Consider the following 27,109-nt stretch of genomic DNA (forward strand, 5'->3'; position numbering starts at 1 on the left):
ACACAGACAATCACAAGAAGGTTGAGGGTTGGGAAATAAAATCACACACACAAAGGGAGACTTCAGCAAAGAAATAAAAATAAAAACTAATGTTAATACCATGTCCCAATCTTGTGTAAAGGTCTGGTAAACCAATTATCTCAAGGTCTTGACTTAAATGGTTGTTAAGCCAGGTGAAGGGCATCCAAGTAAACGGATTGTGTGTGTGTGTGTGTGAGTGTGTGAGTGTGTGTGAGAGAGAGAGAAACTTTGCAGTCAAGGCATACAGTGTATGACCATGAGAGATCAGGACAGAATTTATGAGAACACAAGCACAACACAACTACTGTACATAGAGGAGGGGTCAACCACACAGTTCAGGGTTATAAGCTTTAAAGCGATACAATATAATTACCTCCATCTGCAAATCGACTTCTGCTCTGATTAAACACTCGACAGCACAAAACATGTACAAGTACACATCAACTGCACAACAGATTTGAACATCTTATTCACTTTTTTTTTTTTTTTAGAACGGCAAGTTAAAAATGCAAAGACAAAAGAAAGGATTACTAGTGATTGTGTGAATGGTGTGCACGACACACAGATAAAAACTACGGAGAGGATTAAACATTTTCCATCATAGTTTAATTACAGCACAAAAACTACAAGCAGAATATAATTCCGTTTTGAAAAGTACATATCTTTGTACAGTGCATGGAGGGGGGGGGGGGTAAAGGAGGGAATTATATATTCTAAAATTAAATATCTTTCAACATTTACAATAACACATATTCACTCATCTCAAGAATCGCACACAACAGCCGTACAGTATTTGTCGTTTCTCCTGAATGGCTGGCTCTGCAGAGTTCCTGATTAGTTGCTAACTTCTTGGAGCCTGCCAGTCCGTTTCAGCTGCTGGCTAGAACAGAGTGTTACCTGAGAGACGGGATTTAGTATGAGAAAGGATTTGGCATTTGGGTGTTCCCTGTGTGTATGTACACACAACAGGTAAGGGGGCATGTTCCCAATAGACACAAGTTCTGCTTTTACTGAACACATAGAAATTACAGTTCTATGTGTTGGAGTGACTGTGGAATATTAGAGGGAAACACAGGTGGCTGTCTTCCCTTTGGGTATGTACTACTCACAGTATGGGTGTACACACAATGCACCTTCATAACTGGGCTGTATCAGGAAAATATCTTGGTTTATAGTTGCAGGCCTGAATGTTTGGCAGAAATTGGTGTGAATTTATATTAGCAATGATTTTGAAGTCAGTGCTCATGCTGATTACAATATCTTCGCAGCTCTGCAACACACTCACCATCTCCCTTATTCCTCTCCTGAATTTTCCCCACTTGTCTCACACTGTTATCTGTCTGCAGCAGTGACATCACTAAACTCATCTGGTTTAAGGGTCATCTGCCCCTCGGTCCCCACTTCCTCTTCAGATGAAGAGGTCAGGGGTTAAGAAGGGCCGGACCAATTACTATCCAGCTCCAGCCAAAAGAAGACTTACAGATCTGGGATAGAGGAGATGGAAAGAGAGAGAGAAAATGACACCACCCAACCCCCATCAGAGCTTCTACTGGTCTATTGTTTAGCTGGCTTTGTCTGGTTTGACACATCCCCTCCATCTGCACTGATCTGACAGCACTGACTGAAGGTAATCATGTCAGAGCGATGAGATGACAAGCTACGTGTTCAGTGGGGATGGTGATACAATGACTTTGTTTTGCTTTGAGTTTCAGTGTAAAGAAAAGTAACCACAGTGTTTAAAAAAATAGATAAATAATAATATTCCTTTACGTTTTATGTTATTTTGAGGAACGCTACCACTGGCAACAGAAACAATCTGATCTTGGTCTTAATTCTAGTCTCATGCTGCAATTCTACAAAGTTCCTGCAGGTGGTGTGGTTGTGTGGGCTGTGAGCCCCAGTAAAGCCTGAGTGTCTGTGTGCCCATAATGCAGGGATGGACACAAAGATAAAGATCTCTCTGCCTAAAAAGGAGAGAAGAGTTTAGTCAGCCTGGTGACTGGCGACAGAGAGCCAGACAAGTGGTTTGGGTCAGGGAGGCGGAAAGACGCCCCCCCGTCTCTCGAGTCAGCACCACAACAGAAAAGTTATTCACCTGTTATTGGTTCCAATCAGTGCACACTCAAACTATTCACAAACCTAAAGATTACTTAAAAATCTGTTCTACTTATAACTTCAGTCAGTTGTTGTTTAAACCGATCGGCTTTGCATAGCAACTGTGCATTGTTTACATGTAAGCTGTCAATTCATAGTAAAAAAAATAATAACATAATATTTAACAAGTTGTAAAAAAAGAGTAGTCCCTAGGTATTTTTAAAAATGTCAACAGATACTTGATTTAAAAGGAATCCTTCCCTTGTCAGTGCAATAACGCCACAGAGCATTTTGGCATTAACAATACACTGCTAGCTGATAGGAATGATTATGTGTACATAAGCATGCGGCCTGCATCAATTTTCCAAATTGATACTGAGATCATGATTGTCAACTTTCATCTCTTGAGAAAGCCGCCACAGTGAATCTATAACCCCACCCTGACAAATTTCCATCCCAGTGCCTCTTCCCAGCATATCTCCTGGCACTGACCCCACCTGGCAGCACACTTTAACATGTGTAGACAGGTTTTTTTGGGTGCTAAAAGCCTTGGCACAGGCAGGGCAGGTGTGCCCTCTCTCTTTGGAGTGCACAGAGGACAGGTGCCTGTGCAGGTCTGTGCGGTCTCTGAAGTTTTTCAGACAGTACACACACTGCATCAGCTTCTTCTTAAAGTGGATGGTCTTTTCGTGTCGGTCGGCGTTGGATTTGAGGGTGAAGCTGGCGGGGCACTGGGAGCAGAGGTAGCGCGCCGGCACAAGCTCTTCCACTGCAGGGCGATAATGGGACTGGTGGAAGTGGGCAGGCTGGGATTGTGGCTGGTGATGGGCCTGGGTAGGTTGGTGGTACGGACCGTGCATGCTCGGCCAGTCCAGAGACAAGGCCATCAGAGACAGGGTGTGGCGGTACTCGTGTTCCCTGAGGTGCTCCAGGCTGCTGAACAGCCGTTTGCACAGGGAGCAGGCAAACCCCTGTGAGGGCCAGGCACCGGGCTCTGGCAGGACTCTTTTCCCTGACCCAACCTCTTCGTCCAGCACCATCAGCCCTTTAGTTCCTCTGCCAACCACTGACACTGACGCAGGCACAGTCAAGCCACCAGCACAGCTCTCATCGCCCATCTGATCCCTCTCGACAGGAGACTGGTCACCTTCCAAGGCTGAGATAGCGAGAAGAAAGTGAGAGTAAAAGTGAGAGAAAAAGATAAAAGGTACAAACTCTCTCTTAAGTTATATCAACATGACATGCTTCAATTTTAAAGCCTAAACCATACCTGTGCTGTACTCTTTCATGTCTTCTTTGTCTTTTACACCCTCCTGTAAGCACAAAACATCCCGTTATGTCACACACACACATGTATTCGGTCTGTATGGATTGTTGTGTGGGCATGCAGGAGGCAGGCAGGTGAGACAAGCTGTGAAGACAAACTTTTTTTCACACGTGAGAAACACAGAAACAAAGACATGAAGACATAAAAGTAAAAAAAGAAGAGACAAGACAAGAGAAACACAGATTAAAATGACTTAAAGACATAGATACATTGTTAGAAATTAGCAAGCAAACACAAAAAGTCTTATGAATAGCTGACAGTTCCTGGATGCAAGAGCCGTCCTATGAGACACAGAATGAGCAGTTAGGTTGATCTACAGTATTAATAATACTATCTGCCTGATACAGCAAGGTGCACCAAAACACCTCCCCCTTGTCTTTTCTCTCATCTACATCCCATCGAAACTCTATCCTTTCTCCATCTACTCGATGCTCCTGCCATTCCTTCACCCCAACCTTTTTTTCCTCAGCCCCTACACTCCTCCTCCTCCTCCTCCTCTCTGAGAACAGAACACCATGCACTGGGCAAACAGATGGCTTGTCCGCAGAGATAGGGAGGCTTGTTTGGAGGCAGGTCCACTGAAATCAAATGCTGCTCCTAAAACGCTCACCCGCGCACACAGCGTACACATACAGACTGGCACAAAACTCACATCCACACATGCTCATACTGCCATGCTCACACACACACACGCCCACACATACACACACACACACACACACACACACACACACACACACACACACACACACACACACACACACACACACACACACACACACACACACACACACACACACACACACACACACACACACACACACACACACACACACACACATACCAAACAGAACAAACAATTTCCTGGGCTGCGAGAGCAAACCTCTCATTGTCTACTTGTATTGATTCTACTCAGTCTCATCTCACTACCTTGCCTGTTATCTGCCATCTCGAAGCACACGCTGCCATTGTGACAACATGTGTCATCTCTAATGTAACCACTCTAAACTACATTACCGCTCATGCTGAGCAAAGACTCTTGGCTTAAAAGGTGAATTTGGGTCTGGCTATATTGAAAAAAAGATGTGAAAAAAGGAAGATAAGACGGAAGAAAAAGCAAAGAAAGCAAACAGAAAAGAAAGACAAACAAAATAAAACCGTGTAGCAGGAAATATGCCAGATTCCACACAAAGAGTGAGATACAGAGAGGGGTTGAGGGATGCTGTGTAAAAAAAAAAAAATAACCCCCACTCCTTATAAAGATCCACAACCCCACCACGTCACAAGTCCCTTTCTATTCTCTGTCACCTCAACCCCTCTCAGTGTGTTTGCAGAAACAGGGTGAAGCTGCCCCCTGGATGCTCATCTCCACTCACTCTCACAAACTTTTATCTGACTGGAGAAGCGGTACCCAGAGAGCAGCCTTTGCCCTGGAGCTGAGCCAGGCTCTGTGTGCTTACCTCAGGCAAGGTGGAGGGCTCTGGGCCCCCGCCGGCCTCTTCCACTTCCATGTCCAACCCTTCTGAGCGCAGCGGGGGTGCCCCGGCCCGCAGACCGGGGGCCTCCAGGGGCCGAGGCTCAGAGGGGTGCAGTGGTGTGGGCGGAGTGGGTGGGAAGTATGCTGATGATGATGATGATGATGATGATGATGATGATGATGATGGCGGTAGTGTCGGTGGTGTTGGTGGAAGATGAGGAGGAAGAAGAGGAAGAAGTGGAAGAGTAGGAAGAGGAGAGGAGCCAGCCCCCTGTTTGTTATGAATAGTGGCCCCCGTGGCCCCTGGCCGGAGCGTGCTGCAGTAGTTGTTGGAGCGGAGCCCTGAGGAGCACAGGAAACGAGTCTCACCCACCCACTCACGTACAACTGCAACTCTGCTAGCAGCTGGCCACCAGAACACAACGGGAGAGAGTGGGCAGGGGGGCACACAGAGGCTGCCAGTGCTACACTATCAAACACTATGGAGAGGGGGAGGAAGAAAAACTCTGAAGTTTCACTTTCCACCAGCCGAGGGGAAAGGGTTAGGGCTTCTCTTCTCTCTTTCTCTCTCGGTTACTTTCGCTCCTCTGCTCTCCTTCTCCTTCCACCCACATGCGTGCACAGAGGATGGCAGCGTGTGTGTGTTCATTGAGTGAGTGTGCATGTGCTGTGTGAGCGAGTAAAATGCATATATGGAGAGGGCTTGAGGATCCTCTGTAGCGTGGAGGGAGATTGTTTTGGAGAGAAGCCATCTTGCAGCTCAAGTGAAGACTTTTTGTACACACAGGGTAAAGGACGGCTATATCGACCATGTAAGATGTTTACCAGCAACAAGTTAAGGCACACTGGATGAAGAATTTCATATCTCGACTCTTAAAGAGCCTTTAGCTCTCCATAACTATTCACACTGAAGCTTTTTCTGCTACATTAATATTACCATTAGCTGGTACTGAGAGCGCCTCTCGTTTTCTTATAGTGCATATTAATCAAAGTGTAATGTGTTGCAGGTCATCCTGGATTGTGTGTGTGCGTATACGAATATGTGCGAGTGTGGGCAGCGTTTTGGGGAATGTCTCCAGAGTTATGCAGTGGGTTAGCCATTCATTGCCCTCATCTGCACAATGGACAGAATCACACAACCATGATGCTCGAACATGGACGGATTCCTGGAATGTTAAACTACCGCACCCGACACTCCCCACTCCCACTTACTGAGAACACACACAAATGCTTAACTCCCCATCTCCTCTTCCCCATCTCCGGCAGCGACGGGAGGAACAACATTAAAAGGGAGGAAGAATGGGAGACGGAGAGTAAAGAGATGAGCTACAGGTGAGAGGGAGCAGCTCATTAACAAATGGTGTTCTGGCACCAGCCACTTCTTAGGAAAGGACTATAATGGAATATCAAAACATCGGGACAGTTTTCTTTCCCTTTAATTGTCCTAATGATGAAGTAAAGCAAATCTGAATTTGCATTCATGATTTCTGGGAAAGTGCCAGCAGTTCCAAAAAGGTTTAGTGGATTAGGTGACCTTAAATGGGAAATATCACCACTACCAGATTGAAAGTTGTTACTCCTGCAAAGATATCTACCTTTACATTGAGCCTTACTATGCTTCCTTTCCTCTTGTGTTTAAAAAGGGACGCAGAGGGTATGGTGTTCCTATATAGGATCCACATTTTCAATTAAAAAAAAAAGTCTCTTGCACCATTTGTGTCACAATCATAAATACAAATCATAAAAACCTCCAGAGAGGCTATGAAGCCACTAGGAGCTACTGTACAAGGTGAGTACATTTTCAAAAGTAGATGTGAAGTGATGAGAGCAGGCAGTGGAGAGAAAAGTTCAATAATGTCAGTATGATCCCTATAGTTAATTGGATGTTCTTTACAGCCGGTACGCGGTGGCAGTGAGGACAGGTGTGCAGGGATGGTCTGGCAAAATCCACTGTCTGGCATTGATTGTCTGATGCACAAAAGGGGTACCGGGGCCAAATCCCAATGATCTTAATTGGAATCAGGAGGCTGATTGACATACAGACTGGCCCCACTGTATTGGCATTCCACATGCTAGGAGGATGTAGTCCGTGTGGCCCATGCAAAGGATGGCAAAGAGAGGAACTGTGCATTTGAATCTCAGGCGCTGTCAACAAGGTGATGGTTTAAATTGCTAAATGTAAAGAGGTAGAAGTTTTCAGTGGTTAAACTGTAGGACACTGATTCTGGATTTGATTTTGGATGTATGAATCTTTAGGAGAAGGATGTTTTATTAAACAACCAATTATATAGAGAAGAGAGAGAGGAAGAGGAATGTAGGGGCAGACAGAAACTCTGTGTCAAGGCCTTTTGCTGATATTCACTGGTCTCTCTTCAATTGGGCCAGGTGACCTTGCTCTACCTCCTCTCTGCCTAGATCAATACTTTCCCAGGATTTTAAACCAACATACTTTGATGCTCCACAGAGGAAGAAAAAGAGGGGGAAAGATATAGGAGTGAGACAAATAAGGAGGAACTGCAGGAGCCGGCCAGAAGGGGAGGGAGCGAGGCAGAGTGTGAGGGATGAGTGTTAAGGAGGGGTGAAGGAGAAATGGATGGAGGGAAGGAGGGAGGGATGGTGTGAGGGGGAGTACAGGAGGAAAAAAAAGGACAGGAAGGATGTTAAGCAGGGGTGAAGGAGAAGCAAGGAGGAGAACGGGAGGAGGGGGAAAGAGGGCTGAATGGAGGGAGGGAGGCAGGGAGTAGCGATCTGTCAAACCAGGCAGACTTATCCTCCGCCCAGTAATCTGAGGTACAGTGTTTGTTTATTTTCTGTCCTCATTTAGACACAGGGACAGACCCGAGGAGGGAGGTGAGGTTGGTGGCCATCTCGACAAGCCCATTTCCCCAACCCCTATTGTGTAGTGAATTCAAAATAGGGTTTGGCTTACCAAAAACCTCCCTGAGGTTTCTTTGGTGACAAGTGAAGTACAGTTATAAGACTCATTTAACATGTTTTTTTCTTTGCATGCAGGGAGCTATTGATTAACATTCTTTGAATTCTCCAAATCTCCTATTCATATAGTAAAGGCTGAGTGTAGCTATAAAGTGTGAGTGTGTATCAAAAAGCCTCTTCTTCTTTTCTCTGGAGCTTGTAAGGCTGTCTATCTGTGCTGTGACAGCATCTAATTCTTCTCTTTAAGCCAACAGAAACATCTCAATCCCACACACTTAACACTTACACAAAAGGGGTGATGTGATGTGACGTGTGTGTACGAGCGCGTATGTGCAACTGCAAATGTGTGTTTTGGTCTATTCAGTCTTGTAGGTGAGTGGGGCTCAACTCAAAAGGCATGACTTGGCTCAGAGTTGTACCCTTCCTTTGCTTTTCTTCCGCTCACAAAGACTGGCAGAACTCTGGACAAAAGATCCAATTACTAGCCAGTAAAAGCAAAGAGACACAAACACACAAGTTGTACACACACATACAAATGTGCCCACGCAGACACGGACTCAAACAAATATACGCTCACACTGGCACACACAGAGATACACACATGTAGACGCTGTTTAACACCCTCACTGGAGGCCAAAAAAACGAACTGAACGAAGGAAAAAAATCTCTTGTTAACATTAACAAATTAAGCACAAATAAGGATGTTTATTTATCTAATATTGATGTGGTTAAAAATGAATATCCTTAATTACTATAAGGTGCTCCACTGCAAATATTTTAATTGCCAAGTACTTTGTGACAAATAAATAAATATTTAAAAATAATAATAATTGGATAGCTAATGACACTGGTCGGCTCTCCCACGTGTGTTTTTTTTTTAAGTTTCTAGGTACTCTTTGTCATACTACCTCTGGTATTGTCTTTGCGCCTCCTCAGCCAACCCTTTTGAGTCTTTGAAAATACTTTCCAATATTCATCTGGATTGAGGGAGTACACATTTAGCATCATCTGGATTGAGGTAGTAAACATTACGGGTGCACGACTCAGAAAATGTCACAATTCGATTCAAAATCGATTTTCCATTCAAAAATGATTCTCGATTAAAAAAACGATTCACAGTATGTAAATGTAGTTACTTTTCCCATGTGATTGCAGTAGATATACAATTTAAAAGAAAAGAAACAACAAATTAAATGTAGTTTGATATTATGTTATGTCTACATACAAAAATAAAACCTTTTGCAACTAAAAACTGCAAAGTGCCAAACTTTGGCCAGCTTTCAAATACATTTAAGAGTTTGATGGGAGTTTAGAGCATTGAAAGATGGTGCGTTGGTTGACTGGCATGTTAGGTACTTTAGGTTGTTGTTCGTCCACATCTCTAATGTTAATAATCTCTGGGTGATGGCGTACCATGCGAGTTCTCAAGTTTGTGGTGTTTCTAAAATACTTAACTTTCGCTTTGCAAAGCCTGCATACAGCATGATTCCTATCAAGTTCCGTCTTACCCTCGAGGTTATAAAAGCCGAAATGTGCCCAAACTCTCGCCTTCAATGAGGATGGAGCAGGTTGAATAATTCTTTCTGTGAGGCTTGCCATTGTTTACGCCAACTTAACTACTTCTACTGCACTCGTTCTTTTGATTATGACAAGAGTGTCCAGGCGTCAGTGTGAATTCGACGCAGCGCCGTCTATGAGAATGGCGAGCTAAACTCATTTCAGGACAATAGTCCATCCAACCATCCATCTTCGTCCGCTTATCCGGTGTCGGGTCGCGGGGGGAGCAGCTCCAGCAGGGGACCCCAAACTTCCCTTTCCCGAGCCACATTAACCAGCTCCGACTGGGGGATCCCGAGGCGTTCCCAGGCCAGGTTGGAGATATAATCCCTCCACCTAGTCCTGGGTCTTCCCCGAGGCCTCCTCCCAGCTGGACGTGCCTGGAACACCTCCCTAGGGAGGCGCCCAGGGGGCATCCTTACCAGATGCCCGAACCACCTCAACTGGCTCCTTTCGACGCAAAGGGAAGTTGAAAGCGGCTCTACTCCGAGCTCCTCACGGATGACTGAGCTTCTCACCCTATCTCTAAGGGAGACGCCAGCCACCCTCCTGAGGAAACCCATTTCAGCCGCTTGTACCCTGGATCTCGTTCTTTCGGTCATGACCCAGCCTTCATGACCATAGGTGAGGGTAGGAACGAAAACTGACCGGTAGATCGAGAGCTTTGCCTTCTGGCTCAGCTCTCTTTTCGTCACAACGATGCGATCGATTGAATGTAATACCGCCCGCTCGCCCGATTCTCCGACCAATCTCCCGCTCCATTGTCCCCTCACGCGAACAAAACCCCAAGGTACGTAAACTCCTTCACTTGGGGTAAGGACTCATTCCCTACCGTGTAGGCACTCCATCGGTTTCCTGCTGAGAACCATGGCCTCAGATTTAGAGGTGCTGATCCTCATCCCAACCGCTTCACTCGGCTGCGAACCGATCCAGTGAGTGCTGAAGGTCGCAGGCCGATGATGCCATCAGGACCACATCATCTGCAAAGAGCAGCGATGAGATCACCAGCCCACCGAAACGCAACCCCTCCCCACCCCGACTACGCCTCGATATCCTGTCCATAAATGTTACAAACAGGATTGGTGACAAAGCGCAGCCCTGGCGGAGGCCAACCCTCACCTGAAACGAGTCCGACTTACTGCAGAGAATCCGGACACAGCTCTCACTTTGGTCGTACAGAGATTGGATGGCCCTGAGAAGAGACCCCCTCACCCCATACTCCCGCAGCACCTCCCACAGTATCTCCCGGGGGACCCGGTCATACGCCTTTTCCAGATCCACAAAACACATGTAGACCGGTTGGGCATACTCCCAGGCTCCCTCCAGGATCCTTGCGAGAGTGAAGAGCTGGTCCGTTGTTCCACGACCAGGACGGAATCCGCATTGTTCCTCTTCAATCTGAGGTTCGACTATCGGCCGAACCCTCCTTTCCAGCACCTTGGACTAGACTTTACCAGGGAGGCTGAGAAGTGTGATACCCCTGTAATTGGCACACACCCTCTGGTCCCCCTTTTTAAAAAGGGGAACCACCACCCCGGTCTGCCACTCCTTTGGCACTGTCCCAGACTTCCACGCAATGTTGAAGAGGCGTGTCAACCAGGACAGCCCCTCCACACACACAGCCTTGAGCATTTCTGGACGGATCTCATCAATCCCAGGGGCTTTGCCACTGTGGAGTTGTTTGACTACATCAATGACTTCCACCTGGGAAATTGACAATGATCCCCCATCATCCTCCAGCTCTGCCTCTAACATAGAAGGCGTATTCCTCAAAGTGCTCCTTCCACCGCCGTATTACCTCCTCAGTTGAGGTCAACAGCGTCCCATCCTTACTGTAAAAAGCTTGGATGGTTCCCCGCTTCCCCCTCCTGAGGTGGCGAACAGTTTTCCAGAAGCACCTTGGTGCTGACCGAAAGTCCTTCTCCATGTCTTCTCCAAACTTCTCCCAACTTCTCCCACACCCGCTGCTTTGCCTCTTTCACGGCAGAGGCTGCAGCCCTTCGGGCCCTTCGGTACCCTGCAACCGCCTCCAGAGTCCTCTGGGATAACATATCCCGGAAAGACTCCTTCTTCAGTCGGACGGCTTCCCTGACCACCGGTGACAAGGTCAGGACAATAGTACAAAACGAAAATAAATAAATATATGAATCGATTTTTTGGAATTCTATGAATCGATTTTGAATCAGTAGAGCATGAATCGCGATACGAATGTGAATCGATTTTGTTGCACACCCCTAGTGAACATTTAGTGTCAGAGTTAAACAATGAATCCACTTGCACGAGCAGCTATGTACAGCGTGTTAACCTCGCCCACCCAGCTGTATTCTAAATTTAAACTATAGCTATCCTTTGCTAGGCTCCTTACATGCTTGTTAATAACATTTGAAGAAGTGGGTCTCTGAGATTGACAGCGGCAGATAGACTAACTTATCAAAGTTACCTTGAATGCATCAGTTTTGGACAAATTTGTGCAGAGTTGTTCATTGTGTCCATCAGTGTTTGCATTGCTACTGTAGAAACATGGCAGTGCAACATGGCTGACTCCATGGAAGAGGACTCGCTCCCTATAGACATGAAGGGCTCGTTCTAAGCTAAAGAAAACATGATTCTTAGTTTCACACACACACACAATTATGAATATTATATTACATTTCTGCCAATAGCTCCTCCTAAATCTAGACACTGGTCCTTCAAATGCCTGCAACGCTCTGTAAATATGAAGGGCTCATTCTAAGCTATAAACACAATTCCTAGTTTCAGGTGATTATACATTATACATTTAAGTAAGAGATTTTAGCGGATATAACTTATCATAAAATATAAATTATAAATTATTTTGCTACTTATGTGGTGAGGTATTCAGATATTCAAAGACCAAAGGAAAGTTGTTCGAAGGCTTGTCACACCTGAACATACAACTATTCACATGTAGGATGCACACTCACGCATAACCACACAAAAAATAGATTTGATGCTAAAAAAAAAAAAAAAGGCTTACATTCCTATGGTTTGTAATCTATTTGATCTCACATGACATCATATTTCTCTATCATCAGTTTATGTTATACTGGTTATTTTTAGGGATACAATTTTATGAAAATACTCTGTTTTGAAGGTGCTTTCAACAGGATGTAAAGGTTTGTGCCATAGTTGAATAGAGCCAATAATTTCATCGTTGTTTTGCTGAAGTATAGTAAATAAGTAATATCTGAACAGTTGCTGCTGTTCTGTTGTGTTATGTTGCTGCTGTGAAATACAGCCATAGACTCATTGATACACACAAAGAACCTGTCACATAAAACCAAACAAATATTTCTCACAAAAGCGAGAGCGATCCCAGCAAAATTGTTTCTCAATAAAAAAAAAAAAAAAAAAAAACGCACCTTCAGAGTTATCCAAAGACAGTGAATGATGAGGGAAAATACTCTGCAGAGTAAGAGTATGCTCATGTTAAAAGCGGTCAAGCCTGTATGTTTTATGTCTCACAGGTGACCACATGAGCAGATACTCAAAAATACACCAGTAGATTTGCAGCAGTTTGTGTATTGTATACCCGAGTTGTAAGCAGAGGTGTCAAGTAACGAAGTTTTGGGTATCTATATTTTATATATCTATACTACTCCTTACATTTTAAAAATAGCCTCGTTACTCCTATTTCAGTTCGGCTTGTTTTCATTCCGGCTTGTCATCGTTCAAAAAAACACAGACAGAAAAAAGAACCATCCGCCATCCGGATAGAGTGAATTTGATTGTGGTTGGATGTGAAGTATAAACATATACCATTCCAACACCCTATTGGTTTGTATTTTGTTTTGAACAGACAAATACAATTGAACAAGGTGCTCCTTTTTTAGAGAGAGAGAGAGAGAGAGAGAGAGAGAGAGAGAGAGAGAGAGAGAGAGAGAGAGAGAGAGAGAGAGAGAGAGAGAGAGAGAGAGAGATGTCACCTTTTTCAGCCCTTCTGAGTTTGCGGGTATGATTTTAATATAACATTATAGTCATTATGGCCTTTAGAAAAATGTTTTTTGTGGAGGTGGGGTAGTGCACTCTAGGCCCCTGTGGGGCGGGCTAAGCTTTTGTCCTTAATGGCATTTTTTTTCCCTTACATTACTTTTACTTTTATATTTTAAGTAGTTTTGAAACCAGTACGTTTACACTTTTACTTGAGTAAAAAGCTTGAGTTGATACTTCCACTTCTACAGAAGTCTTTTCAAACCCTAGTATCTATAGTTCTACTTGAGTAATGAATGTGAATACTTTTGACACCTCTGGTTGTAAGTTATAATGAGGTGTGTGGAAGTGTGTGTGTAACAATCAGTGTGAGCAGAGTGTTAGTAAATAGTGACTTACAAGACAGGGAGTGTGCTCCTTTGGGCAGGTACTCAAACAGCAAAGGGTTATCATCTCCCATCATCTCAGCCCGCAGAGACAGCAGGCTGTTCTTACTCATCAGCGCCGCCTTCAGATTGGCTACAGATGAGATTGTTCCACCCACGCCTCCTCCCCCGGCCTCTTCTGATTCGTTGGGACCCATGTAGCTGGGCTCTGTGGTGAGAGGCTCTTCCTGCTTGAGGAAGAAGTCGAGGCGTTCGCCGCGGCTGTCTGAGCTGTTGGGTTCGGTCACGTCTGCCCCTGAAGAGAGATGAAGTAACAGAAGATGGGTGAGGCTCTTCTGTCCTTCTGCAGCCATCACTGACTGACATTACAATGGTTTTTTAAAACAGCGCAAACTAAAACAGGGAAATTCAAGGCGGCAAGGGACAATGCCTCTAAACATTTCACACAGCAATGTTTTAACTTAATTAGAGGGATTACATGGTTCTCCATAGGCTGAAAATCATGCCACTCTTGGATTTGTCAAATCCTTTCAAAGGGGATAAAGAAAAAAAACCTAACATTCTACTTGAACAATTGTCACTTTTTCAATGTAAGGGTTTCATCCGACTGAGCTTAAGTGAAAATACAAAAAAAGAAACACCATATTAAACCCATTCTTTCAAAGCTCTCAGCCGAGTCATCATTTACACCCAGTGTTTTCGGTTGCAACTACCAACACGTCACTGCTCTGAATCATCTCTCTCTCTCTCCTCGACTCCCTAACTTACCTCATCATCACCAGTCAACAAAAATACAGGAAGATCATAAAGAGACAGTGAGAGAGAGAAAGGCAGACACAGAAGTGGTATATGAGTGTGCGTTATGTGTGTGCGTTATGTCTGTGCGTTACGTCTGTGCGTGTGTGTTTTTAGCCGTGTCGTTGAAAGTGTGTGTAGAGAAGCTGTCAGCAGTAGACATGTCGCTTGAGGTTCCACTGTAGATCTACAAGACTGTCAGACCACACTGCTGACGGCAGCTCCGCTCAACACACACACACACACACACACACACACACACACACACACACACACACACACACACACACACACACACACACACACACACACACACACACACACACACACACACACACACACACACACACACACACACACACACACGCACGCAAATACGGACATGCAAGCATGCTTTCATTGCTTCCTAATTGACAATTAACTGATGACAGGTTGCTTTCTCTCGCTTAAAGACTTTGAAAGAAAGTCTTGTCTACACCTAAAACAAACACATACAAGACCTGTGAGTGCTAATACAGACTTGCAAGTTGTGAGCGTAATTTTGTGCGATTGTTAGACAGAAACCTTCTGACATCCTAATATTTAGTTCTGCCGTTCCACAAAGCCCATGCAGTGACAGCTGAAATCATACTTAAAGCTAATAGGGAATAAACAAAGTGAAGACGGGGGTGATGCGGGGGCACGGAGAACAGAAACGAGTGGAGAAGTGAAGGAGAAAGAAAGGGTAAAAAAATAAAATGGGAGCAAGAGAACAGAAAAGCCCTATTGTCCATTTTAACTACAGTCAGGTAGTGCTAAGTGTTTCCTGTGCAACCCACAGCTCATCTGCTGCAGGGGGAGTCAAGGTGACAGAGACAGTAGTTTGCCTCCATGTCTGGAATACCTATGGGTATACAGCCTCTTCACAGCCTACTGGGTCAATGTTGACCACTCACATGCATGCACGCACGCGCACACGCACGCGCGCACACACACACACACATACACACACACACACAGACACACACACACACGCACGACAGTCAGTAATTTGTCATGCTCAGTACAGATAAATGATCACAGATCAGATGGATGGATATACAGCACGTTCTGTATGCACGGTTGCACATACACGCGTAGATCTCAAAGGTGTAGTGATACGAGATATTGAGGATGGGGTGGGGGGGGGGGGGTATGGGGCGTGCCAGATAAGAGTGACATACATACGAAGTAATCAGCGGCCATCAAACTACATGCAGACGCAGAGGGAGATATAAAAAGAGGAGATAAAGTAAGAGGAACGAAGACAGAAAAGAGCACGCACGGACAGATAGAGAAAGAGAGAGGAAGAAAAAAAAAAGGCAGGGGAGTGTAAAAGCGGGGGTGTCGAGCTGTGGAGGAAGAACAGTAGATACACACAAAACACACACACATGCATCCACGCACACCCCCGCCCCAACCCGCGCATACACACACACACGCAAAGTTAATTAAGGAGGGGGTGTAGGGGTTGGCGCAAGGGGCATGAGGTGCAGGAATTCATTAAGGCTCTGCCCCCTCCTTCAGTGGGCAGCCCAGCAGCCACAAGAGTCAATCAATAACATAGATCTGCTGTGGGCCAACAACAAACACACACACACACACACACACACACACACACACACATAAATGGAGAACGCAGAGGCAGACAAATGGAAGGAGAGGAAGCGAGGGAGAGAGAGAGAGAGGGTCACCTCTGACCCCCATCTCCCTCCACTCATCTGTTCATAGGACGAGCGAATGACCCCTGAACACTTTTCCCAGCATCCCCTGGACACGTGCATCTACAGATGGAACATGTCCGCCCTCCTCACAGTCATACAGTAACAATGCTTCAGTCACACACTGCAGGTTAAATGACAGTTATGGAAAAGCAATTTCTTCATGATTTCCTCGCACATTACAGTCACAATTCTGAAAATATATGAAATTAACATCTGTGCTTTACACATAACTCTCTCTATCCTGCTAACATACTCTGCCTTGCAACATAAAGTACCCTGCTTTTTGAGGATTTATCCGCATTTCTGAGACTAAGCGTGAGATATTAGAAATTAGTATTCAGCTGACCACAAACAGGCTTCCGCACCAAATAATCGGAATATACTACATAATCCTCCTTCACTTATGTAAGCTTTATCAGGCCCTACGTTGATGGTGTTTTACTTAAACCTCATCCTGTTCCGACAGATAAAATCATTTACCACACCAGAAACAGTCGCACCTAATCCCATGCATGCAGCTTATGGATTTCATCATACGTGTGTAAGGTTTCTCCGAGGATTTGTAGACACACATATTGTGGTGTCTTTCAGTGGCAATAGGTTTATCTGGAGTTTTAGAGACGCTGTGGTTACATCATTCCTTTGTGCACATATGTTGAGTGTTAGCGTACTGCTTGTCATGAGACAACCTATGAATTTCAATGGCATGGGATATGGCTTTGATTTGCATGGTCACAAATACAAAAAACAATAGCTTTTCCCTCATCTTTTTCCCCCCGTCTTTCTTCTGCCTGTACAGTGCAGCAGTCTCTGTACAGTGAAGGGAATTTTCATTTTCCCCTTCATAAAAGAGTCCGAATAATTTAGATTTCTGCTTTCTGAAGAGATCCTCCGTTTAATTTGGTTGCCATGGTAGCCGGGCACCCTTGGCTTCAACATTTATGCTAAATAAAAAACCCTTTAAAAGGAGAGACAAATATGTGGAAACGGTGGTTCTCTTTGTTCATGTGTGTGTTTTTATGTGTGTGTGTGTGTGTGTGTGTGTGTGTGTGTGTGTGTGTGTGTGTGGGTGTGTGTGTGTGCACACACGTGTGAGCGAAGCTGCAAGCTATGTGGGGGCTTGAGTGGGAAAAAGCAAAAGCGGAATAAGACTTGCCTTGGAATAAAAGATGTTTGTTCAACTATACTTCAATTGTGTTGTGAGGAATACTGAATTAATCATCCATTGAGAGAGTTACAGCTAATGGATAGAAGATACAGTTTTATGGTGCTGTGGTTGAGGCTGCACTGTATATCTGAGTTAAGTGTGTGTGTGTCTGTGTGTATGTATGTGTGTGTGTGTGTGTGTTTCACAAGAGGAGTTGTATTATTAGAGAGCACGATTTAACACAATAAAGAGGAGGAAAGAGAAGGCCTGAAAAGGGAGCGACGGGTCAACTGACTCAGTTTGACCCCTGATCTTCTGTTCTGATTGTATTCAAGGAGTGTGTCAATGTGTGTGTGTCTCAACAAATACCTCCTTACCCTCGAAATTAAGCCAAACATGGTTGTGTGAGGGAGTTTCTATTTTCAAAAAATGTTTTTTTTTGATAGATAAATGGATGAATAAATGTAAATTGATACACAACAGCTACTTGCGCACGTGCGCGCACACACGCACGCAAAACCTGGCTGTTGATGGACACATTCCTTTAACACCTGCAATCATGCACATATGCGCACGCGCTCGCACACACACACACACACACACACACCCACACACACACACACACACACACACAACGCCTTCAAATCAACAGAGACAGTAGCCAAACACAATGGAGAGAAAAGGTCCAGGGTGGTTAAGCAATGAGTTACTGAGGCTTGTCGACCACAAGAGAGCTGTCAGAGAAGAAAGTAGGGCTTGTGTGCATGTTTGAGTATGGGAGTGCAAACAAAAGAGAAAAACTCTCTCACTGTGTATCTTTGTGTTTATATGTAGGTGTGTGTGTGTGACAGAAAAAGACACAGAAAGAAGCCTTGCCCCAAGTCAGTCTGGTTAATGGCTCGGCCAGCCTGAGGTCGAAAAGGACAAGGCACTACAAAAGCAGTGTTGTCACAAGACTTTGCTGCTCGCCATATTGTCTATTTGACATTACAGCGACATGCTTCCAAACGAGAAAGCGCAAGTCGTTATTTTCCACAAACAGCTCCATACGCTGGACATGCGATTAGTGCGTGTTTGTCCTCGAGTGGACAAAGAGGGGAGGGAAGGTGGAACTTGCTTCCTCAGCATGCCAGAGTTTGAGAGGGTAAAAAAGTAATTTCAGCAGAGAAGGGGGAGTGAGGCACTAAAACAGCTCAAGAATTCAGAGGCAATTTAAAAAGCAGTGTGGGAGAGGGGAATGAAAAAAATGCTGGGTTAAAAAGGAGGGAGGATGGAAAGTAATAGAGGTTGTTATTCTCTCTCTCTTCCTCTCTCTCTGTTGTTTTTAGGGACTAGCCGGGCCACAACCTCCAGGAGAGATAGGGAAGGTTGGGTGGGTGGTGGGTGTGTGTGTGTGGATAGGGTGGGCAAGCATAAATCAAGCAGAGCCTGAAGGCTTTAGAGGAGGGAGGGAAAGAGGGAAGAGAGTGGTAAAAGACAGGGAAGAGAGAGAGAGAGATGATGGTGCTGGTGGTGATGGTGGTACTGCTGGGGGCTCAGAGTAAAAGAGAGAGTGTGGGTGGAGGGGAGGAGAGGAGAGAAGAGGAGCACAGCGATTGCAAGAGTGGTGGGGGTGAGAGGTGGATGGTGGGGTGATGGAGTGTGGGTGGGTGGGTGAGTGAAGGGGGAGTGAGGAGAGGTGAGGGGGAGGTTACAGAGGCTGTGGGAGGGAGGGTGGTTAGTGACGGTGGGGGTAAGCCAGTAAGTGTTTGAGAGTGCGTCTACAGTAGGCCAGCTAGATTTTGAAAATGCATGTTTTTTGGCCCACTGTCCACACTACACCGGCGTTTTCGACACCCAAAAACAAAGCTTAAAAGCGGTCTCATAGCAGTGGTCATGTTCATGCTCAGAAATTAAAGCTGCATATCCGAAAGATACTATCATCCCATGAGCAGTAGGAGGCATTATATCAGGAAGTGAAGCCTTATTGCTGCTGTCACTTTTTTTCTGTCGCCATGTTTCGTTATGTTTACATTTTGCAAAATTGGAAGTCCTCAAGGAAGATATCACGGTGTTGGCCAGGGCTGATTTGGCCGTCAACTGCTGACTGGTGGATATATTTTTTGAAGACCTGCTCACACAAGAAAGTGGCAGTAGTCTGTACCTGGTGAGCATGCTCGCCGGGCTGGTCAGTCACAATGGCTCTCCAAGATTCTTTCTATCTACTCTGTGCTGGGCCGTTTACTCCGACATGGCATTTTCGTTTTAGGATTTCAATCGATAGAGTTACTGAAGGGGGTTGAAAAGCTCTCTGAATTAGCGAACTTGCTAACTGTCATCTGGCAAGAGTGATTTGATCGGTTGCTTTTGTGAAAATAAGTTTACACAGTTTATTGAAAATATGTGTTTGTACTATTGATTTTTTTTTTTTTTTTTTTTTTTGACTTAAAAACAACTAATAAATAAAATTTATTTTTTTTTATAAATAAAAAAAAAAAAAAAATTTTTTTTTTTTTTTTTTTTTTTCTTTTTTTATTTATTTTTTTTTTTTTTTAAAAAAAAACACAATAAAAATAAAAACAACAAGAATATTTCCTTTTTTTTGTTTTGGGAGCCCCAAAAAAATTATTTTTTTTTTTTTTTTTGGTTTTCTAAAAAAAAAAAAAAGCTTTTTCTGGTATTAAAACACAGAATGAAGATCATAGAGAGCAGCAGGTGACAGTCCGCTGTGTCCGTCTCAGTGTTTACCAGATGTTTGCAGTGATGCACAGTTAGGAAACTGTCCAAAAAGGACAGCAAAGAACAGACTGATCAAGTTTCATATGTTAAGTGTGTCAGTGTGAATGGAGATCTCTACCAAATAATATGAAAATGCTTGCCCTTTTTTAAACGTAAATTACGTTTTCAAAATTAGCCGCCTTGGTGTAGACGTAGTCTAAGTGAGCAAGTGAATGAGTGAAGGAAGGGAGGGAAAGAGGGAGCGAGTGAGTGCGTGGGGGATGGAGGATTGCAGGGCTCAAGGTAATCTGGGGAGTTAATGCAGCTTAGAGGGACTGAGAGGAGTGGGAGGGAGGCAGAGAGAGAGAGAGAGAGAGAGAGAGAGAGAGAGAGAGAGAGAGAGAGAGAGAGAGAGAGAGATGGCAGAGAGAGAGATGGCAGAGGGAGAGAGAATATAAAAATAATAGGGTCAGCAGGGAAAGAGAGAAATAAATGAAGATGTATCAGAAACAAAAGCCGAAGCAACTTAGGGGGAAGAATGAGAGAGAATGAGAGAAAGAGTACAGGGAGTGTAAAAGCTGGCGAGATAGGAGAGTGGAGGGGGAGAGAGCGAGCCAAGTGAGTGTGTGAGATAAAGAGTGGGCTAATGAAAGGTAGGGTGAGGCTGAGAGAGTTGGCGGGTAGGAGGGAAGTCGACAGAGAGAGAGAGAGAGAGAGCGGGGGAGAAGTCTACATGGGGAAAGAATGCTGGGTGGGGAAGGAAGGCAGACACGCAGAGCTTTGTGCTAAAAGCAAAGAGAGAGAGATGGAGCGATTGAGAGGGAGAGAGAGAGAGAGAGAGAGAGAGAGAGAGAGAGAGAGAAAATTTGGTTTATGCACAGGGGAGGAACTGGTGAGCGGGCACAAGCCCAAATGCCCTGTCCAGCCTGGTCCAGGGTCATATTTGAAGGGTGAAGTGGGAGAGAGAGGTTGAGAGGAGGGATAATGGAAAGGAGAGGAGGAAAACGACAAAAGCCTCTGGGTGGGGATGCTGTACAGAGCCTGTGGGTTATTAGTGGTGTGTGAGTTAACACACTCTCCGACTCACACTGACCAGCTCAGAAGCTTGAGGCAACTAACTAGCTGTAATCACTTCTTTACTGCTGCCTGGTAATTAATTTTAAGACGGGTTTAACAACAAAACAAAGTTGGCGACATCAACATGTTTCCGGTTGGATATTCTGGAGAGGATTGTGTAACTAAAAATAGGAATGTCTGCAAAAAATGTTATGACCACACGGACTGCGTGCACCTTCAAGCGCGCCGACTGTACGTGTTGAACATGTCCGAGTACACAGACAGCCAATGTAGGATGTACAGACCACTGTGTGTATTTGCCGTCTGTGGTGGTCTCTGTTTTGGAATATATCAGAGATTTTAACACTTCATCATCATTTTTGCTTTTTAAATCCTTAAAGTCTTATTTTCTTTGCCAGTCCATGGTGTCCTAAAAGAAATGCGCAATGTTTCTATTTTGATTCCAGCTGGAGACCGATGTAGCATATTATATTTGCCTCTGTCTCCCCTTGTTTCCTGTCTGACACTATACTGTGTGCCATCAAACTAATGCAAAACATAAAAAATTGCAGTTAAGTACAATCAATCAATCAATCAATCAATCAATCAATCAATCAATCAATCAATTAATCAACTTGCTTCAAGAATCTGGCTAAATACTTGCATTGGACCTAAATGTGCTGAGCTTTCTTTCTTTATATTCTTCACATATACTGATGTGTGTCATGGGTGTGGTGACCTTCTCCAAAGCATTCACACATTTTCCCAAAATTAGTGTCACACAGAAACAGAGAATAGAAGACGGATCAGTGCACCAGAATTACTTCACTTGTTTCAATGAAACAGGTTGATTTGTATTGGAAAAAGGTTGGGGCTATCATACTATGTTGGAATAAACACTAGCACTGGTAGATCTGTTCACCCTGTTTCTAGAAAATAAGACCAAAAAAAACAAGACATCTAATAACTCCAATGTCCTTGAATAGCTTATCAGTTTTGATTGTATGACTTTTTCAGATATTTGTTAAGATGAACAAATGCCAGTCGCTCAAGAGTCCCCATGAAGTGACTACCTGACAAATGCACAAAAAACACAACACGTGAAGACATACGCTGCAATCATACACTCCAGGCACAGCAGGCGAGCAGATGACCAGGACAACGGGTTCCTCCACAAACAGTCAATGTCATTGTGCTCCGTCCACTCTACAGAGTGGGGTGCCGGGGTGCTACGCATTCCCTGTAGAGCATTAGTGTGTGGTCGGGCTGCCCAGTGATCAGAGAGCATAAGAGCTATTGCCCCTCTCCATGTTCATCTCTCCCATCTTATAACATTAAGACTGTGCCTCTCTGTGCTTGTATCCTTGGCAACCTGCCTCCAACAATGGAGAGAGCTCTGGCCTCAGCATGGGAGACGTACAGTGCCATGGAGAGGGAAAGCAAGGGCGAGGGATATGGAAAACTGGCAAAGAGGCTGGACAGAAAGGGAGAGTGAAGGAAGGAGTTGCAGTGTTTGTCTTGCACAGATGCAGAGGTCAAAATCAGGGAACAGAACAAAGGGTTAAACAGAGGAAGGAAGTAAGACAGATGAGACGTGGATGAGAGGGGCAAACCTGTGCAAGCAGCGAGCTTAGCATTAGTGGATCAGTGGAGATCTGTGTCACTCTTGAGCTGATAAAAGTTGGACGGATCTCGAGTCCAAGGCAGGACAGATCTGGACCTTGAACCTCACACCTCTCCACGAGCCTCTCAGCAGTCTAGTCTGTGAAGATGCCACCGAAATAGAGGATGGCCTTGTTTGACACAGTTCTAAATCCATAATCAGACTGCTGGCACTGTAGCCAACATGGACCTGTCTGTCTGTGCACAGAATATCTAAATCCGAGTTTGATTTTATGAGTTTTATTTTGTTATGTTCCCACTTGATTTAAAACATTACAAATCCCTATAAGTGATAGATATGTTTCATGACCGCAGGACACATTAAAATCTTTGTAAACTCACTTAAAATTTTTGATTAAAAGGATGGAGATTTTGGAGCGATATTTGTCTGGAAAACCAAAACTTGCTAGGGAGACCCCACCGTTCTGCAAGGGGGAAAATCACGTGGCAAAAGAGAAAAGTTCCCATATCATGCTCCCCCGATGACTACGATTTGAGTATAAGAGGTAAGAATTGTAGAGTGAGGGACGTATGCATATAGAGGACTTTATTCATCTTCTTTTCCCCCACTGCAGCCAAGCTGAGCCATTGAGATTAATTGCTTATGATCAAATCAGCAGAAGCAGTGCAAATTAAAGAGCGGGCCACATCCCCACCCCCCTCATCCCTCCTCCACCGAGCCAGCAGTGGACACTGCGTGTGACAAGCCCCGGCGCTTATTCAAGGCTACAAACGTGTCATTTCCTTTTTCCCCGAAGAGGAACATAGAGCTCAGAAAGAGCTCGAAATGGAGCAAGAGGTCGGTCGAACAGCGCAGGCGTGTGCACGCACACATATAGTACGGCTTCAAATAGACACGCACACGCACAGAAAGTCAGTGCCCTAAGCAGAACTACTGATATATCACCCCGCTTCTCAAAACTGCTCCTCTCCCTGCTTCTTTCTCCCTCTCTAGCGCTCTCATTAAGGAGCCATTAGAGAGAAGGGCAGCGCAGGACCACATGACCCCTTCCTGACCCCTGTTACACACCCCTGAAAGGGAGGGAAGAATAGAATGAGGGTGGAAGGAAGGGAGGGAGGGAATGAGAGAAAGGGGTAAAAGATATAAAACAGAGTCATATAGCAAAGGGGAGGTAGAGAAAACAGGGAATGATAAAAGGGTGAAAGGTAGAGATGGGGTAAAGGTGAAACATTAAGAGACATGTAAGTGTTCAAGCAATGAGCCAAAAATTTTAAAAAGTGAACAGTGACAGACCAAAAACAACAAACACAGGGACAGATGAGTAGCATAAATATCTGGAATTATGTTTTTCTGTCAATACAACTAATTCCAATGTTTCCTATGCAGTTTCTAGTGTTTTTCCAGTAGTGAGTGAAAGACCTCCACCATCATGAAAATGCTACATGTTTTAAACAAGTATTTGCAGTGCAATGAGGTGATATTAACGGTTGCCACTGCACTGGAAGATCTTTTTCACTTGCTCTAATGACACATTTTAGGACTCTCTACCAGATGATTAGACGTGCTGTCTGCAGCGGTCTCAGTGGAAGGATAGAGAGGACGAAAACATAGTAGATAGAAGAGGTATGTATGAGTCAGAGTGGAAGAGAGAGGTAGAGAGGCGTGTGATAAGTATGCAGTGACTTTAGGAGAAGGGGATAATTTGGGAGTGGAGGGGAAGACGGCTAGGCTGCTTCCTTAGTCGGACACAGGAATGTAGAGCGGGCGGATCCCGGGGCCTGTGTGTGTTTCTATGTGTGTGTGTGTGTGTGTTTGTGCCAGACAGGAATCCCGCCCCCCCCCAGACTCCGGACTCCACTCCTTATCAAAAAGCTGGATGCTGGATGCCTCTGAGGCCAGATGAACTATGGGAAGACCAAACAGTCCAATCCTGTTTAACCATATACCTTCAACTCTGTCTCTATACTTCTTTTCACATACCCCCCCCCCCCCCCCCCCCCCCCCCCCCCCCCCCCCCCCCCCCCCCCCCCCCCCCACACACACACACACACACACCCCACACACACACACTCTTAGAACACATTTTGAAACCTTCTTTTACTTTTCTCAACAGCCTTCACCTTCCAGCACTGAAGTATTCTCTCATTCACTCTGAATTCACACGAGGGCCCCTTAAAGTTTTTTGTCTCAACGGGGGAATTATTGTGTTAATAAAAATAAAAACCTAGCACTGTTGTGGGAGGTTCCACCTGAAACAAGCCTATGACCCATTTTAGGTTCAGAGATACTGACTTACAAGGAAGAGAGGTGGAAGCTGAGGAGATAGGAAGAGTGGAAAGGAGATCAAATGGATCAGATGAAGTTATTCTTTGCATATTTTGCTGCTGGTGTATGAGGGTAGTGAGGACAGAGATGGAGGAAGGTGGAAACAATGAGGAGAACGGGCAGGCAGGTAATCTGGGGCAAACGGGTTGGGGGAGATGGGGGACAGCGGAAACAAAGGAGTTTGCCCTGTTTTTGTAAAACTAGCATCACATCTAATGACAAAGAGCCAAGGATATACAGTGCCATTGTCCCGATGTCAGTTCAAATAACTCAATGCTATCTCTTCTTTTTTCCATCTTTCTGAAAAGGTGAAACATGATCCTGGGGTTAACAAGTTACATGGGTATCTACTACAGCTACTGCGATAAAAATTAATCCAACCCATTCAGCCTCTTTGTTCTTTTCTTCAGCAACATTTATTTTGTATGTATATATTTGTCTTCTTTATTTATTTCATATTAATGATTAATATGTTTGTTTATGTTTGCCCCACTAACCAAGGCAAATTCCATGTAAGTGTACCTATTAAGGCAATAAACCTTTTTCTGATTCTGATTTGAACCAATTGTGATTTTAACAAACTTAAAAAACGATTATCATTAAAAACTACAGCTCCCATAATGTGTTTTCAGCATGACAATGTGCATATTATATGTCATTATAACTGGTTCTCCATTATCCATCCTTGTCCTCATATTTGCCTCTTTCTATACATTTTTGAGATCATACTGACATATTATCACCTTTTAAGTTAATATGGCTAACTGGTTAGCGGTTATTTACACAGCCAGCAGATACAGAGCAACATTAACATTCATTTGAAGTTGTGACTCAGGTGACATGGCGAGTGTCCAATATAGTCCAATATTTCGCTATGCCTCTACTGTACTTGGCTTGTTAGCTGCTAGATTCTCCACTATGTTCACCAGCTAGTCGCTAGCTTTATATCTACGGTGCTTAGCTGCAAGAGTACAGTGGACTTTTACAGTTTTTTCACAGCTGATGAGACACTGGAGAGAGCAGTTAAGTTAAGAAAGCCGCTAAAAGATGTAGACTTGGGTAATATTTCTCTGTAAGTTCGCCATGAAGGACTATGCCCAAGAGCAACCTCTTTCTCATTACACATCATATGTTATTTGATTATTGTTAATATGGAATTCTTGATTGGGCTGTAGTCGCTTAAAAAAAAAAGGTGGTTTTAAGGAGTGCTATCGTTACACGTACGACTAGATGAAGAAGATTGACAAGTCCATTCTCATGCTACTTGACTGGCCTCTGTCTGTCAAGCTTGTGACCGTTAACCCACAATGGAAAATGGTGTTTGTTAAAGTCAACTTAAAACAGATATATTAAATACACAATGATATGACATTGCTTTTTCAAAATTTACCATCCTTTTCTAGATAAGCGGTGTGAATCGCGTGACATTATGTTGGGCAAAGTTGTGTTGTAGGGCTGGATTTATAGTCATTTGCATTATTACAAATGTCAATGTGATCATGAAGTAGGTTTCTGACTTGTGGAACAGAACCTGGAAGTTCCAGTTTTGCACAAGCAAACAAACAAGACACAGAAGCTTAAAGATCCTACTGATGAGGAGGAAGTTTAACCCACAGCCCGGCCTTCATTCTAACCCCCCTCGACTCAATGTGAAACCACAGTCACACACACGAGCAAGCAACGGCCGTAGCGCAAGTGAACGAGATGAGTGAAAACAGAAGTGACAGTGTGAATTGACGGGATGGAAAGGAAAGTCCAAACAGACAGAGGGAAGGAGGGATAGAGGAGAGAAGGAGGGGACAAATAGTTGTGAAGGACAGATAGTGGCTTCCAGGACTGTCTTCAACGCCTCTATCAAATGCACACACATGTACACGCAAATACACACACACACACACACACACACACACACACACACACACACACACACACACACACACACACACACACACACACACACACACACACACACACAC

The 27,109-nt window shown here is 44.5% G+C and overlaps 1 protein-coding gene across 9 annotated transcripts in view; it reads right to left on the reverse strand.

The window, feature by feature from the left end:
* zbtb46 (zinc finger and BTB domain containing 46) overlaps nt 1-27,109 on the reverse strand; it is a 60,003-nt gene that overhangs the window by 1,293 nt on the left and 31,601 nt on the right. For 7 of the 9 annotated variants that reach the window (XM_039800019.1, XM_039800020.1, XM_039800018.1 and 4 more), the window contains 4 exons: nt 13,761-14,042; nt 4,903-5,261; nt 3,386-3,428; nt 601-3,271 (listed from right to left, as the gene is read on the reverse strand). In XM_039800019.1, the coding sequence (XP_039655953.1) occupies nt 2,472-3,271; nt 3,386-3,428; nt 4,903-5,261; nt 13,761-14,042 (1,484 nt within the window). In that variant the 3' untranslated portion in view covers nt 601-2,471. Of the gene's footprint in view, nt 1-600; nt 3,272-3,385; nt 3,540-4,902; nt 5,262-13,760; nt 14,043-27,109 lie in introns of those variants that run through there. The other 2 variants (XR_005639183.1, XM_039800023.1) reach the window with 2 other exon arrangements.

The sequence above is a fragment of the Perca fluviatilis genome, chromosome 5 (genome assembly GCF_010015445.1).
Source record: "Perca fluviatilis chromosome 5, GENO_Pfluv_1.0, whole genome shotgun sequence".
Taxonomy (NCBI): domain Eukaryota; kingdom Metazoa; phylum Chordata; class Actinopteri; order Perciformes; family Percidae; genus Perca; species Perca fluviatilis.